Source organism: Vipera ursinii, assembly GCF_947247035.1.
Source record: "Vipera ursinii genome assembly, chromosome: 3".
NCBI classification, from domain to species: Eukaryota; Metazoa; Chordata; class Lepidosauria; order Squamata; family Viperidae; genus Vipera; species Vipera ursinii.
In genome coordinates this window covers 91,522,469-91,540,326 of record NC_139516.1, presented here as the reverse complement: position 1 = coordinate 91,540,326, position 17,858 = coordinate 91,522,469, and the positions used below count along the sequence as shown (strand labels likewise).

Here is a 17,858-nt window from a genome sequence, read left to right as displayed (position 1 = left end):
CGGTTGCGCCTGCGTATTGTTGGGAGTTTTGACAGCTGTCAAAACTCCCGCGTGTTCGGCTGTCAAACGCTTTACCTCATGTTCCTTTTGCTATAGTTTTAGTGAACTAGTGTTAACACATTAAATAGAACTATTTACATATAATACACCCCTTACCCTTCCCCCGGATCGTTTTCACCCCCATGTGTTTGTTTGTTGGTGCCTCCCCATTCGTAGTCCTGTAGGTAGGCAGGTGCTTTCTTAATTCGGCTGGATCGTCGAGGGGGTGTCTCATTTTCAGGCTCCCCTTCCTCCTGCGGTAGTGGTGGTCCTGCCTCGTCGTGGGGCGGAGTCAGGTCGTCTGGTATGAAGGGTGGCATGTAGGGGTGTTGGTTTTCTGATGGGGTTGGCGGGGGTGTGTTTTGTGGTTTGCGGTTCCGTAGCTGATCGACGTGTCGCCGTAGTTGTCCTTCTGAGGCAGAATGAATTAGGTATGAAATGGGTCCCGTTTGTTTTATTATGACCCCTTGTATCCATTTTTGGTTGCCGGAATAACTTCTGGCCCAGATGGTTTGGCCAGGTGAAAAGGTTCGTGGTGATGGTGTTGGTGGTTCTTGGTCATTTGTTGTTCTGTCTGGGTGCAATCGATCTAACCTTGTTATTAGCCTCCTGCCCCACCGTAGCTCTGCCAGCGTTTTGCCTGTGGTGGTGCATGGTGTGGTGTGTTGGGCCAGGAGGAATTGGCTGAGTCGCCGGTGCCAGTCTCCTTTTATAAACTTTTTAAGTGCCTCTTTGGTGGACCTTACCATTATTTCTGCCATGCCATTTGTCGACGGGTGGAATGGCGCTGACGTCACCAGTCTAATAGAGTTCCTCGAAGCGAACATCTGAAATTCACGAGAAGTGAATTGTGGGCCGTTATCAGAAACTATGATGTCAGGAAGGCCGTGTGTTGCGAAAACCTTTCTAAGTGCTTGTATAGTGGAGTTCGTTGTTGTTTTATTGAGGGGTATCACCTCGAGCCATTTAGAATAACTATCTACAATTATTAAGAAATTCTGCCCTCGTATTGGTCCAGCGAAATCTAGATGGATGCGGGACCATGGGTTTTTTGTAGTTTCCCATTTGTGGACTGGGGCGTGAGGCGGCTCGCTTCTGGTTAATTGGCAAGTGTAGCATCCCCCTACGTGTTCTTCTATATCCTTATCGATACCTGGCCACCACACATAGCTTCTAGCAAGCAGCTTCATTTTTACCATTCCAGGGTGTCCTTCGTGAAGGGTTTTTAATGTTTGTTGTATGTTTTTGTGTGGTATCACCACCCTGTTTCCCCATAGGAGGCAGCCTAAATGTGATGTTAGTTCTAATTGTTTGGTGAAAAAGGGCCGGAAAATTTCCTCTGGGCACTTATGTGGCCATCCTGCTGTGACCCATCGCAGGACCCTGCTGAGAGTTTTATCCTTAGCGGAGTTGTTGGCAATGATTTTTGCTGTGAGAGGGCATTCTGGTAATTCAGCGATAGCAAGTATGTTGCCTGCGGGGGCTGGGTCGGGGTCGTGTTGTTGTATAGGAAGTCTGCTTAAGCAGTCTGCATGTCCCAGTTCCCTACCTGGCTTGTGTACCAATTTGTAGGAGTATGCTGATAAAAAGGTGGACCAACGCAGGATTCTAGGGGATAATATTTGAGGGGTTGTTTTGTCCCAGGTAAATATGCCTAATAGGGGTTTGTGGTCAGTGAAGATAGTGAAAGGTCTACCATACAGGTAGTCATGAAATTTTTTCACGCCGGCGATAATGTCCAGTGCCTCCCTATCAATTTGCACGTAATTCCTTTCAGTTTTGGTAAGGGTCCGGGAATAAAATGCGATAGGTCTTTGCGTGCCATCCTGGTCAAGGTGGCTCAAGACGGCTCCTATCCCGTACGGGGACGCATCGCAAGCGATGCAAACGGGAGCGTCCTCATTGAATAGGGTGACAGTGGAGCTTTTGCAATTGATGTTCTTAAGTGACTGGAAACTATTTTCGTGTGCCCTTGTCCAGGTCCAGGGGGTGCCTTTATCTAATAATCTATGTAGTGGTTCTGCAATTGTAGCCTTATGGGGAAGGAAGGCGTGATAGAAATTTAATAGCCCCAAAAACGCCTGGAGTTCTTGTTTGTTCTTGGGGCTGGGGGCTGATTGAATAGCTTTAAGTTTGTCGTTGGTAGGATGGATGCCCTGGCCGTCAATTTTGTACCCGAGGAATTCCGTAGAGGGAACTCCTATGGAACACTTTTCTCTTTTTAGTTTAAACCCGGCTGTTCTGAACCGCTCTAGCACAGCTGACAATCAGTCAGCTAGAATGGTTTCTGTTTCCCCGGCGATGAGCACATCGTCAAAGTAAGGGCAAACCCCGGGGATCCCTTTTAAGGTTTTTTCCATGATGCTTTGAAATATGCCCGGGGCTGCCGAAATGCCGAATTGCAGTCTTGTCACTTTAAATGCTCCGCAGTGTGTGACAATTGTCTGGGCGACCGCGGTGTCATCGGTCACAGGCAATTGCAAGTACGCCTGCGTGAGGTCTAATTTTGCAAAAATGGCGCCGGAGCGGATGGAGGCGAGGACGTCTCTCACCGCTGGAATGGGGTAAGTGTGGGCGTTGAGCGCTAGGTTTAGGGTCGCTTTATAATCAGCGCACAATCTAATTTGCCCGTTAGGTTTTACAGGGGTTACGATGGGGGTTTCCCAGCTGCCCCCGTCAGTAGGTTCTAAAACTCCTAGCTTGACAAGGCGTTCCAACTCGTCCTCAATTTTTTGTTTGAGGGCGAAGGGAACCCTCCTGGCCCTAATTTTGACAGGTTGTATAGCGGGGTTTAGGTTAAGGGCGATGGGAGGACCCGTATATTTTCCCAATGAACCATCGAAGACGTCTGCATATTTTCTGCAGATGGCTTCGAGGTTTGAAGTTTGCACTGCGTTGACGCCGGTAATGGCAATGCCTAAGGGGCTAAACCAATTTAGCCCTATTAAATTCGTGCGATCACCTTGGGTGACTGTTACCTCTAGGGGCCCTTTGAATTTTTTATACTCTACCCAAACTTTGGATTTACCCTTAAGCTGTATAGGTGTTTTCTGGTAGTCAGCTAGCTGCACCTGCGGGGGTTCTAACAGTATTGCTTTTTTACTGCGCCGGCAGATTTCCCTGTACGTTTTAAACGAAATTAGGGTTACTGCTGATCCTGAGTCCACCTCCATGTTACAGTAGACTCCCTGAAGCTTTGTTTTAATTTTTACCTTAGGACTTAAGTGGTGCACCCTGTCTACCGCCTCCACTAACCCTTCTGGGGACTTTCCCTTACTGGCTCGGTGGGTGTTCGTACCTGGGGGGTTAGCCTCCACTTCATGCAGGTTGTCGCGGGGACGGCTTCAGCAGACGGGTTTAATGTGGCCAGTCTTACCACAATTGTGGCATTTTGCGCTCCGGAACCGGCAGTTGGCCCGGGCATGGTTGCCCCTGCAGCTGGCACAGTTGTTGCGTTGTTCCCTTTGAGCTGGAATGAAATTCCTAGGTTTAGGATGGTCATTGTTGTCACTCCGTCTGTTTTGTCTCCTCTCCATCCGGTGTTGTAATGCGTCGGTGTCTGTCAGATCTATGGATTCTTTGTCACTGAAGGACGCTTCGTCCTGATGGACGCTTCCTTGGGGTTCGGCCGTAGTTCGGGCAAGGGTTCTCCTGTGATTGTCTTCGTATGCCAAGATCTCCCGGGAGACCTCGGCGAGAGTCATATCAGGTTTAGATGTGATTTTTTTCTTGAGGCGTTTGTCCCTCAACCCGATGACCACTTGGTCCCGGATCCGATCTTCCAGGTCAGGGAAGTTGCAGCTCGCGCGGCGTGCCGGACTCCTGCGATGAAGTCGTTCGCAGCTTCATCTGGCCGCTGTCTTCGCTGGGCAAACTGTACCCGCCAGTACAGTTCCGAGCGGGCCGGCATGTAGTGTTTGTTGAGCCGGTCTATGAGCTCGGTGTATGGGACCTCGGTGATCGGCACGGGGCTGAATAGCCCTACAGCAGCATCGTAGACTGGGGGACCGCTGATGTAGAGGAGCGCTGCGGCTTTGGCTCTGTCGTCCGTGATTTTACTGATGAGGAGGAATCCCTCGACCTGCCCCAGATGCGACTCCCATCGCTCTGGGTGGCGGGTGTCAAACTCCCTCACTCGTCCGAAATTGGCCATGCTGTCTGGGTCCGGTGGTCCGCTTCGCGATGGAAGTTAAAACTTCCAGTGACTAGCTCCGCCGGCCTGGAACTCTCTTCCTGGCCGTGACTTTAGCTCTGGGAAGCGGATCCCACCTTCGTCGCCAGTGAAGTGGCAGACAGACCACTCAAGACAGCTGGTAACTTCAACAGGTTTATTTAGAACAGAGCAACTGATAACAGAGACTTTCGGCTTTTTATAGTCTGCAACTGGCCGGCTGGTCCAATCAGCGGCCGGTCTTTTCCCGCTTTGCTTTCCGCTCCAATCAGCTTCGCGGAGCGTCTGACAGCTCGGTTCCTCGTGGCTGGGCGGCTTTGTATTGCTCTGACAGCTGAGAGCTGTCAGCCGGTTGCGCCTGCGTATTGTTGGGAGTTTTGACAGCTGTCAAAACTCCCGCGTGTTCGGCTGTCAAACGCTTTACCTCATGTTCCTTTTGCTATAGTTTTAGTGAACTAGTGTTAACACATTAAATAGAACTATTTACATATAATACAAATAGTTAACATCAAGCCACACTAGCAGCAGCCCCAACATCACAACGGTCAGGGCCAGTTGACAGCAGAGGTCATGTTCAGCCACAAAAACAACCAGTATGGAAGGTGTTAGTGGTACCTGGATCTGGACCCAGGATTGATAGAGCAAAAGAAAAAAAAAAATGAAAAGAGGCTATGTACTGGGACTGTAGATTTTAAGAAAGAATAGCAAGAGAGCTATAGCTAGAAAATAGGTAGATAAGAATATAGGAACTTTAACTTAGAGTTGTAAGATTAGAAAAGCAAGCTTAAAGAAGGAACAGTAGAACAGCATAGAAATATGAACCTAAATAAGGGAAACTGAACAGTGTTCAGATTAAGACAGTTTACAGAAATGACAGACATGGGATAAATACGCTTATTGTAAATAAAAAAAATTAACTATCCTCTTTGTAAGAACAGCACCATGTTTTAATAATAAAAACACATTCCCAATGGGTTCTGCTTGGGGTGTCACCATCCCTGAAGCTATAACACCCTACATAAAGATTACAGTGTTATTTTCAAAATCTTCATTATCCTAAGCATCTTAAAGAACTGGGATATTTACTGTAACATCCTGAAATAAAGGAGAAAATTATGTCGTTGCAGTTAGGTAAATAAATACTTTGATTTACAGACACATTTATCAACTTCTATTTGGGACTTCAATATTGGCAGCAGAACAGTCATCCTCTATTATTAAGGGGTAGCAGAGTACACACACACACACACACACACACACACACACGTTTGTGTTCAGTCTTGCCAAGTATTTTCCCTGAAGTGCTAGCTACTTATGTAGTGTTGGCAATGGCATTCAGATCTGATTGTCCTATATTTAATTTGAAATGACATAGTCCAAGAAAACCTAGGCTCTGTGGCATATGCAGAAGAACAATTTGCAAAAAGGGAAAACGTCCTGATAGAGGTCTGAATAGCATCAAAACCGTGTCCTAACTAAGTTAGGATCATTCGGCAATTAAAGTAATTCCTCTACTTAACACACAATGATTTCCAGACATTACAAGAAGTTAATGTGTATATCCAGGTTGTGCAAAAGGTCAGCTGCTGATTTCTAACAATTTTATCACTGAAAGCATAATAACAACATATGTCAACCCTAATTTCAGAGAGAACAACACCCTCAAGTGAATCATTTGAATATTATTTAAGTTGCTGTGATGCCTTCAGAATGAAACAAAAAGAATAGTCTTTTTTTTACTGTTTCACTATAAGAGCCTAAAGCTTATTTGACTGTTGTCCAATTTTGAAATAAAATTACATCAATGTAATTTGATTTGTAAAAATCAAATATAATTAGCACTATTGGTAATATCTAGCTTTCTCCAGGAACTGCTGTGGCCTTCTCTTTGCTGATTGCCCTTTCTGCCTCAGAACAGACCCCTTGATGTTGCACAATCCCATTAGAAAGCACGCTCTGTCTGAAGGGCTGCCTAACCCAGGTCTAGATAAAAAAAATAATCAGGAGCTATTAAAAAATGAGGTCTCTCCATCAGTACTTAACCCTCGGCAAAATAAGGAAATAGCAGCACCCCAAATACGGAAGTCATATGCTTTTATCTAGTTGTAAGACATATAGAGTTGTCTCTAGGTGAGATGAGTGGCATACATTATAGATTTAATAATAAATAAATATGAAATGTGATTTTTGTCCTATCCCTTTGTCCCCCCCTTTTTGGGTGATGTGTTTCCTTGTAAGGCAATAAGTAAACAGCTGAAACCTTATATTTTTTATGTGTTGTGAAACTGTTTCCAGTTTTGATGTATTCTGGAGCAATGTTAATCCTAGATAATGTCCGTGAGCAGCTTTGAGTGTGTATTTTGATCAAGGGGAAGACCATTGTTATTACATGGGATGCAGAAGAGACTCTTTTGCTGTGGCCTTGTCAGACTTGTGGCAGGCCAGTACAATGATAACTGTATATGTGGCCTAAATAAGATAAATGTGGCTGCTTATGTATGCATCTGCCATAATTAATTATCTTACCTACTTATGTTAGGTTAGCCAAGTTGCATTTTTTCTTTTCTGTGGAATATGTTTTCTTAAGTTCTCCAAATAATTACAAATATCAACCACTCCATCCTGATATCAACAGTTCCTTGCAATAATTGCTGTTCACCATATTTATTCAATTATTTCTTAGTTTATCATATTTCCAAATTTTCATTAATCATCAGAATTTCAATAATGAACAATTTCTTGGTGACTACCATAGGTTAAATAATTTCCGATAAACCATTTTTTCCTTATATGCATTGCTACAGTATATGGAATTGTCTGCCTTTTATTCTCTATCTCGCATTTAAATAGTAGGGATTCACTGTGAATAAGGTTGGTATTAGCTGCACTAATCCATACAACCACTAGATGTCAGCAAAGACTTTTTCCTGTGCCTTCACTGCTCTCTACTGGCCATTCAGAGTTTTGCAGCCCCAGATATATTAACTAGGAGATATAACAATCAGCAATTGCTAATCGGTCATGCAATAAAAGGATAATTGTATTTTGTTATACAGAAATCAGGAAATGGTATCATAAACTGGGAGTATTAACTGTTTCAGTTTATATTCAGTTAAAATGTTCATAAAGATGTATATAATTAAATGTAAATGTCAAATAATTTTATACTGAAACTAGTATAAAATATTTTCTATAGAATGAATAACTCAGTCTTATAGATAAAGCAACAGTCTATTTTTGAGGAGATATTGCTTATAAGATTTAAATTAAATATGGGATGAAGGATCTATAGATAGGGTTTACTAAGTTTGTAGAAACGACAGATATGAGCAAAAGGTTAGCAAGGTGATCTTAATCTATCTTGAACCTCTATTCTCTTTCTTTCTTTCTTTTTTTAAAAGTCTGTCCACCTATTTTCTGTGTTCCACTGAATTTGGCCATTAAGTTATATTAAAAATAAATTAGTAACTCTCCATTATCAATGGCATATAAAATCTGTCTTTTTACTTTCCATGCCATCCTTTGCTCTTAACCACTAGTGTATCTTCTGCTAGCTTGCTTAGTTAGGATGGTAAAGAGATAGATTTTTATTCCCTTGCCACATTTAGCTAACAGAGCTAACAAATTTCTGCTCTGAAGAGTTTCTGCATTACTCTTTTTTATCTGGCAATCTGTGTTATATAAACCAGGTTTCCTATATTTTTCATATATTAGTGTACTTGTTAAAGAACCATTCATATGTACCCTAGTATTGGGGGAAAGCATCAGGCACAAATTACAAGCTGAACTGGATAATTAAAAGCAAAAAAGCTACAAAAATACAATGTAATAGCTTCAGACTTTGGTTTTGTTTTGTATTTTAATGCCTCATTTTTTTTCTTATATTAGAACACTTTTATTACTAATAGGGTTCAGGGTATCATGTCAATCTTATGTTCTTTTTAACTACCTGTTTAGCATAAATAGTGACATTATGGTGCACTCAATGAAGATTAGATGCAGTACTTAGTTAAGAATCAGTTCATTTAGAGCAGTGCTTCCAAACTAGATTATTTTGATCTGGGCTAGAAGAGGAGAGTTAGGATTAGGAACCAGATGTGTTAAGTGACAACATACTTACCTGGTATATAACAAGCTTAGCTATGCAGATGTGACAGGCAGTGACAACATAGAGATGGAAGGCAGAGGACCAGAAAGAAAGGCAGAATGCATTGCAAGCTATAAGGGTAGATTTTGTTTCTCACACTTTACAAAAAAAGATTTATTATATCATTTTAATACTAATGAGGTTATTGCAGAGAAAGTGTAATGGGTTGGTTCATGATGGAAAAAGAACTTGCAGTTTAGCACTTTTTCTATTTGTGATAGGGAGGGTCATGCATCTGAATATTCTCTAAGATTAATAAACTCATATATTCTATGCAATATAGGAAAAGACACTCTTAAAATAGTGCTTTTCCTGGTACTTTCCTGTCTAGAAAAGAGAATTCTTATATTCAGACAAACCAAAAATGTGACAGTCTACTTAACAATTTGAAGTAGCCTGGTGAACAATTGTATTGTGTCTATTGTAACAGGAAGGAGAGCCTGAACTTCTGAAATTGTTAATCTCCTAACATGTTTCTAAGGAAAGCACAAAAGAACAAGATTTATTCTCTAATATTCAATATGAAAAATATTTTTGACACATTTGCCTATACTGTGATCATTTAAAAATGGTTGTATTGAGTGTTATGTTGAAATAACTTATAAATAAAGGTTCATAGTGTTCTAAAATTGGTTTTGGGACTCATTAATTGCTAACCATCTCACCAGTTTTGTTTTGTTTTTGTTTTTCCACAGCCTGAGCTGAAAAGTGTTGAAAAGGTCAGCATTGGAATCAAGTATGTAGGAAATGACCAAGTACGTATTACTCAACTGAAAGACACTTGAAGGTACAAATGTCCTTAATAGGGAAAACTCTGTTGTAATTATCCTGGAGATGCTCAGAAAGGATGTCAAAATGACCATTCTTGGCACTATGCATAACCATAATGTACTGCTTCAGGTTTTTGACCACACACTCTCACATACTATGTAATTGCAAATTTCACTGAAAACAGAGAAAATACAGAAAATGCACATATATATGCATCCCTATACTTCTGTATTTTCTACAGTTTCATACACATGCATATATGTACATGCATGTGTAAAATTGTATATGTATGTTATGTGCTTATGTGTATGTGTGTATATTATTTATCCTGGATAGCCTCTTTCTGATCACTGCAATCTCAGTAATTTAATACAAGCATCTACTTTTTAAAAAAATCTTTCTTAATGATTTCATTTTTTTCTCTTTTCTCTATTGAACTGATAAAGTCAAAATAATGAAGATCTGTATTCTGAAGCAGGCAATATTGAGAAGATTTTGCTCTACAATATGAAAATGTGTATAACAGGAATACATATCCTGTGTAGGCATAGGTTTAAAAAAAGCTTCTTGAAATCATGTAAATAACTTACGTTATGTGTCTATTCTCTGTCTGTCTGTCTATCTGGCTGTCTGTCTGGCTGTCTACCATCTATCTATTGCCTATCTATTTAGAAGGCTGAGTTCATTACTGTGAAATACAGTGGATCAGAACGTGGCAAGGACTTTTGTTTTCTTCGATACAGTACATTGTGAGAGTATCATATCAATGAACAATATTCCAGTAACTCTAAAACATGATCTAGAGTTACCTTTAATGCATAAAAGATGCTGACTTTTCGAAGATACTCTTCAAAATCCCTTTAAAAATCCTTGAAGCAAAAGCAAATGATACTTATCATTCTTTTGTATAAAGCATCCAAAATTCAAAGAAGGCAACAGGGCATCCTTCCAGATCATCTCTGATTAAGGCTGTTTGAGTTTCCCTATTAAGAGACTGAAGGCCATAATCTGCTGATGTTCAGAGATGGCAAATGCAGTGAAAAAAAGCTCCATGAGAGTGTAAGGTGACATTACAACCACATAAATACATGCAAGACAGTAACAACAGTCAGAAGCACAAGAACTATTTTACCATATATCCATTTCTGTTACTTAAGACAATTTTTTTTCTATACAGGAACAATAGTATTTTCCTTCTGACTTTCTTTAGTTTTCTTCTATCTTCTCCACCCTCCCAGATCAAGCAATATGGCTAATTTATTCCCAGGCGTTCATGAACAAATGTGAGCAAAATGTTTTAAAATGTAAAAAAGAATGCCAGTCAGAGGGACGAAAATTAATATATGTAGAATACTGTTATTTATTCATTCATCCTTTTTGTACACAATGCATTGAAGGTGGCATTTCAGGCAAATTTCAGATATGCTCAATAGGATATTTCAGATACCTTTCGGTTCAGAACCATATTTATTGGGTGGATAAATAAATCTTATTTAGCAAGATTCAGTTTTAATGCATTTTTCCCTTTGAAGTTCAGTATATTTCATATTCAATTTCTTCCTGTTCCTATCTAAATTTGAGTAAATATTTAAATTCTGTATATTAATGTACTTCTCTGAATCATCTTAATTTGAATAACATATACTGCTCAAAAAAATAAAGGGAACACTTAAATAACACAATGTACTGTATTTAATAGTAGGATGTCTTATCTTGTGTTCCCTTTATTTTTTTGAGCAGTATATAAAATTGTTGATTTTATCATCCATTAATCAAATTATGAACACACAATTCCAAACTGAAAAACCAAAAATTTGCTATTCGGGCAATTAATTTACAGAAAATAATGACATTACAATAAATTCAGCCTGAATTGGTACAGTTTTCTTTATATTTTTATTGATTACAGGGGAAGTTTTGTTATTTGTAGATTATACTAATGATAGCAATAAAGTAGAACAAGGGTCCCCAACCCCCGGTCCATGGACTGGTATCGGGCCGCAGCATGCCAGCAACCAGGCCACACAAACAAGCAAAGCCCCATCCATGAGATGCAGGCAGCATACAAAACTATGCACCCTTCAGTCCACAGAAGAGCCTCTCTCCACATAACTGGTCCCTGGTGCCCAAAAAGGTTGGGGACCTCTGAAATAGAACATTGGCAATAAATAGAAAGTAGATGTATTTGGCCAGAATTGGAAGTGTGTTATAAAACAACAGGTAGGAATAACTAAAATACTGTTCTATGTATGGGAAATTTGACAGAACATGTTAATATTATCAGAACATTGCCATGCTTTACTTCACTATTAATTTTACATGTCAATTCTTCACAAACATCTGTAAGAATGGTTGTCCAAGGGGAGAAAATGATGAAACGAGTATCATAACACATACTCCATCCATTTTGGACTAAACTTATGAAGTCATAAGTATCTAAGGCAGGGGTAGGCAACCTCGGCTCTTTTATGATTCATGGACTTCAACTCCCAGAATTTCTGAGCCAGCTGGCTCAGGAATTCTGGGAGTTGAAGTCCACGAGTCATAAAAGAGCCGAGGTTGCCTACCCCTGATCTAAGGGGTGCATTTTGAATTGAGTTATCACATTTATTTGACAAAAAGATTCCTGTGGACTCCAGTTTCTTTTAGCATCTTAAGAATACTATAAGGTTATACTATTTATTATTTGATTTAGGGAAAATAATTTTTGACTTAGTCAAATTCAGTATTAAAAATATTTCCAATACAGACTATATTTAAATATTTTATATAAAAACAAGGATATTATTAAAATTAACTGAAATGACCTTAATTTAAGCCATGTTTCTTTTTTTTTCTTTTATAAGGATCACAACATTGTCTTTAAAACCTATGAGGACCAGAAGATAAGCCAGCAATTGGCCACAGGGGGCACCATGTCAATGTGTCCATTTTAGATGGCATCCATCCATAGGATTTCAAAATTAAATACAATTGAATTTATTTTTATAATAAAATAATATTCATAAAATTACAATTTAAATATTTATTTCTACATTTAAAAATAAAAATAATCTTTTACAAGAATTTTGTGAGATGAAGAGTGAAAGTGCCAAAATCTTAGTTTATATGGGCCACAGATTGAAAACTTTTTGGATCAATCCATGGTTGAAAAAAAAATGATTCAAATTATTTATGCAACTGGGTTGCTTTATGGAAAATCAATGGAGAAATGACAAAACAATGTTTATTTGAAGAAAAATAGAAATAAATATTGTCGAAACTACAACCTGTATGATTAAAGGAAAATGTGCATTATTAAATTGTATTTTTGTAATACCTAGCTACTCTTCTTAGAGGTCTACCAGGTGGTTTTAGCACTGAAGCAACAGAATTTTAAAAACTATAAAACAGAAATTACTTAAATATAACTTCCTATAAGTTCCTATAACCCCTATTCTGTTTTTCCTCTGCATTCCTGCAATACCGGTTTTGAAAAAAAACATTAACTGAGTTTGATTGGTATCTCTTAGCTTCCCAACACTTTTGTTTTGTGATCATGGAATATCCATTTGCTGCAAGATGCAGTGCTATGAGACATATAAAGCTTTTGTCCCTCCCAACATGAATATTTATAATGTGCAGATGTTGAAGGAAGGAGTTAATACTATTTTTCCAGTTATCACAAAGCAGGCATTAAAAAAAACAGAAATAGATGTTGGAAAAATAGATTTTCAGAGTCTGGACAACAAGCCAAGCTGGCCTAAGTCTGCTCTTTATTACTTACTACCAATGCTGGAAATACTGGGCATACCTGGAAAATAAGAAGAAGAAAAAATATTAGTTAAGAATAGAAACATGTTGACATTAATCCAGTAGAGCTTTTACATGGCTGTACCAATATCAAGATGAAGAATAAGTATCAAGAATCAAATGACAGAATTAGCCAAAGCAAAGCATTTTAAATAATCCCTGGCTTGTATGAAACCTATACAAAACCTATACACCGTACACTTGTATTTTACACAATCATATATACAGGTAATAGTACTACATACAGATGTATATATACAAATGTATACTATGTACACTTGTACACATGTAGGCTCTCTTCTTACAAAGATTTACATGTGTGCACACATATTTTGCCTTGTTAGGTATCACCATCATGACTCAAGTGGAGGAGGACCACACACCCTTATTGTGTATCCAGTGAATACTAATGCTTGAATGAGGCTTCAAAGATCTTTGGTTACAAACAGAACAAGAATAACACATAATTTTATGAAATAGCTAAATAACTAAAAGTGAATTCTGCATGGTGCGTTTAATACATTCTTAGGACATTCATTATTTTGGCATTTCCTCACAGGAATGGGACTAGAGTATAGTAGTTGCTTGCCTACTCTAAAGAGAAAAGGAGCCAATTAAAGCCTGTAAAGCCACAGAGAATAGCATTTATGAAAGACAGTCTGAATATGTAAGATCAATTGGTTCATCATTATATCCGCAAAGGAAAAATGACTGTTCATTAAATACCAGAACAGAATAATAAAAGAATAGTTAATCCTATGTTTCAATCTGAGTATTATGTTCAGTGTGCTTCAAGAGCAAATTTACAATCATTATGGAATTTTCATTGCCCACCATTAGCTATAACTTATAGCCGTAGACCCCTACAATTTTTCTTGCAGTCCTGTAATAAATAAAGATAGATTAAAATAAATGGGATTGGTCTCTATCTCTCACCATCATAATACCTAATGATCCTTGTTTATATAGATGCAGCAGCTATTCTGAAATTCTACTCAAATTTCATTTTGAATGTTACTCGATCAAATTTTGATAGCATACACAAATTTTCTACCTTGAGAAATCCTGCTGTCACCTTTAGGAAAAATCCAATCAGTTATCTGCTTTTGGGAGTAGATGGTAGTTTTGTAATGTATAAATTGGGTTTGATAAGATGGGTGGAACTTCTAAAAAAAACAAAAACAAATGAGACATTCCCCTCACTAGAATGAATAATTGGGAGGTATCATAGAAATTAGTGCAGATAAATTGAGTTAAGTTCAGAATTCTATGAGAGAGAAAAAAAAATCCCATAATTTTTTAAAATGTTTAAGAGAATAGTCTGAACACAGCTTCTAAGTTTTAATTCATTGGTCTAAACTCTAAAGTGTCCTTTCCCAGCCTACAAGTTAATGATTTTATAAAGTATTTTCTTATTCTTTTTGAAGGTTCACTTTTTCTCATCTTGCTTGGTAGGAATTTTATAATTTCATGCTCTCATCATGGCTTGTTACTTAGACTATGACTTTTACATTAAGCTAGATCAGGTTCTCTTTCCTGAAATATTCATTTGTGAGGCTTGCTTCCTCACAGCTGTTGCTTTGAAGTGTGAGATAATGTTCCGAATATGACACATTGCTGTTTTTGCCATAAACCTGAAACACACTAAGAATTAGTACTTACCTGTTGTTGCAGCTGAGTGGACATCTGTGAATTCATACAGATGGACTATGAGACCACATAGAGCATATTGGCAAACTTTTAGTGCTTACAGAATTATTCAGCAAGAGTCCCATCCTCAGCTCTATGTAAATCACAGAACCACCCATTTCTTCAAAGTAATCATTCACTGAATAATTATTTCCAATTTTGGTGTTTGAATTTGATACAAACCACAGTTATTAAATATTTATAAAATGCCATCTATCTCTACCCATCCTGTCCAATTTATCAGGCAATCATGTTCTGGGTACAGTCTGTTGTGATTCAGTGTCAGCCTGTGCTCCCAGCAGCTGAGTCCGATGAATCTGAGGAGGAGGAGGAGGGGTTTGGAGAGCCTTTGGTGTCAGAGGGAGGCTCTGATGCACTGCAGGACTTTCAGCCTGGCCCCTCCACTCATGTTCCTCATGAGGCTCAGCTGTGTGAGTATGAGCTGTTGGACTCAGAAGAGTCACAGCTGAATCTGTTCAGAGACGCTAGAAGAAGAAGGCAATATAGCAGAGCAGAGCAGAGAAAAATCAATGAGGCAACTTAGTGAGAGGAGGAGAAGGCAGTGAGAAGCCACGCCTTGAGACTGAAAATAAAAGGGGAAAGTGTGGGAAGGGCTGGTTGCTGAAGGCAACCATTTGGAGACATTCTAAGAGAATTGTGGTCTGTTCTTGCTACTTCTGTTTAACTCTTGTTTGTTGATTTTTTTTATTATTTTGATTTATTTATTGAAAGAAATATTCTGTTGCTTTTTTGTTTGAACTGTAAATAAATTTGGGTTGGGTTTTTCCAGCCTATTGACTGTAAAAAGGAAAAAGGGGTTGTCCCTGACACACAAACAGGGCCGGTTGTAGGCTGGAACAGAACACAGTCAGTGAAGAAGCATTGGCTGGTAGGGCCCAGTCCTACTTTTCTGCTATGGTGCCTATCCTTTGGAAGATCATTTTCCCTGGGATTAGATTGGCTCTGTCTTCCATAAGGCCTTGAAAAAGTACTTTACAGCCTTTGTCTGGGACCCTGGATGTGTTATGGAGCTTATCTCCTTGAGTGGACAATTGCTTGGGTGATGCCCAGCTGCTTTGTGTTTTATTTTTTATTGTTTTATACTTTGTATTTTATGTATGTTATTTATTTCACTGTAAGCCGCTTAAAATTGCATATGTGAGATGGGTAACAAATAAATACATTAATAAATTACAAATTTTAATTTTATTTATTTATTCAATATATGGCTGCCCAACTTATACAGGCTAACTCTTGACTACTTACAAAATTATAAATTTACATGGTAGGGTTTGATGGTTAATTCTTTGCTATTATTTTTCCCCCATTGAAGAGTTTGCAAATCTAATTACTAAGAATTCAAAGACATTGACAGATATCATATTTTAATGCCTTTTCCCCTCATTTTTTTTGCAATCTACACCGTGTTACTCTCAGTACTTCTATTAAACAGAGAGAGAGAAATGTATAGGAAGTGTTAGAAAATATATTAAGCCCCATTGATTTAGAGAATTGGACTCCATCTTTTATCTCTCTCATCAAAATTATTAGGTCGTCAGTACTTAATTTTGAATGTACCCATAAACTCAATAATCCTACAAGAATTATCCTACAAGAATAATTGATATTTGGAAGCTGGAGGAATAAAATGTCTCTTAGTAGTAGTAACTATATGAAGATAAGTATATTTAGAAGACATAAGATCCATTCTAAGGAACATTACACCATGATTTTAAGAGCCAATTGACACACAGATGAAAATAAAACACATTTCTATGATAAACAATGCCTAAAACTGGTCACAATTCAACAAAAAGTCTTAAGACTAGCAAAAATGCTGGGCTCATGCATGATTCATTCAGTGGTGAATTATAATAGTTAATCTAAAAACATTCTTAAAAAATAAAAAATTTGTAACCTGCTCAGGCTATCTAACCTCATAAAAAGAAGAGTTATCCTCAGTCAAGCAAAATTCATGTGAAAAACACTGACACATTCTTGGGTAAAGAACAGTACAGTCACATGATGAGACATTTGCAATACATTTGTTAATCAGGTTGGGAAGTTGCCATAACATTTGCATAATTGGCTCAACACTTTCAGAATCACAGAAAATGGTGGGATCGCTGACCTTATATCAAAGAATTGAGTATCAAACTGAACCATTTCTGCACTTTTATTTAAAGATCAGAATTTGACAACCACGTATGAGCCAATGTTGAGTAGTACTTAGATAAAGGCTGAAGAAATTTAGCTTAAAATTCAGTTCGTTAAAGTTTTGGACATTCTATCTCAGCTCTCCTAAGTTCTGTGTTTATAAAGAAAAACCTATATCTTACATGTAACTCTGTATTTGTGTGCGCTCTCTCTCTCTCTCTCTCTCTCTCTCTCTGTGTGTGTGTGTGTGTGTGTGAGCATTGCAAATTTGATAAAATAGAAGAGAGATGTCACAATTTCCTTGCTGATTTATAATTTCTTTTGCACCATTATCCAAGAACATAGCCCAAAGCACTTATTCCAAATAAGTAAAGATGCATAACACTGGGCAAACCATAAAGATTTTAATTTTCCAATAAGCTTTAGCATCTCAGAGATGCTCTAAATTTGGGTCTGAATCTTGATTTTTTTTTAATCCACAGGGTCCCAAGCAGAGTTATATAGCTGTAATGTTGTGCACAAGTACTCACAGATATTTGCAGTGCCCTTAGGAATGGGCAGATAGGAACCTGGACTCCAAGGACGTCCCTGATAATTCTTCTTACATTTCCCACAGTCTGGGCCTGTAGTATTGTGTTCACACTCGCATAATAATTTTTTATTTTCAAATCTGCAGCCAGTGGCATGAAGATTACACTTGCACCTGATAAAAGAAAAAGCAAGACGTCAGCACACTTTCAATTTAATTTCAGTCTGTGTTGTTCTAGCTGAAATTCAGTGATTGTCAACAAATATACAAATAACTAAAGTCTACATAACAATAAAACAAGTTTCTCACACTGAAATTTAACTTTGGTTAGAATGAACAATCCAGAACTATTTCAAATAACTTGAACAAATGCAGTAAAAGCTGTATCTATAGTGTGTGTATTGAAATAACTTCAGAAAAACTATTAGGAACTGATTCTCTAAGTCTTGTGCTCTGATTAAAACAACAACAACATATACTTAACCCAGCATTATTCTCTCTCTCTTTAAAACCTACACATTTGACTTAATTCTAATTCCAGTCTTGTCATAAATCTTATAAAT

At 38.2% G+C, this 17,858-nt stretch overlaps 1 protein-coding gene across 2 annotated transcripts in view; it reads right to left on the bottom strand.

Moving 5' to 3' along the window:
* The window catches only part of NTNG1 (netrin G1), a gene marked incomplete at its 5' end in the record, with an annotated part of 263,764 nt that overhangs the window by 73,465 nt on the left and 172,441 nt on the right, over positions 1-17,858 (bottom strand). For both annotated transcript variants that reach the window (XM_083360484.1, XM_083360485.1), the window contains 2 exons: positions 12,895-12,921; positions 17,297-17,469. In XM_083360484.1, coding sequence (XP_083216610.1) covers positions 12,895-12,921; positions 17,297-17,469 — 200 coding nt within the window. The remainder of the gene's footprint in view (positions 1-12,894; positions 12,922-17,296; positions 17,470-17,858) is intronic.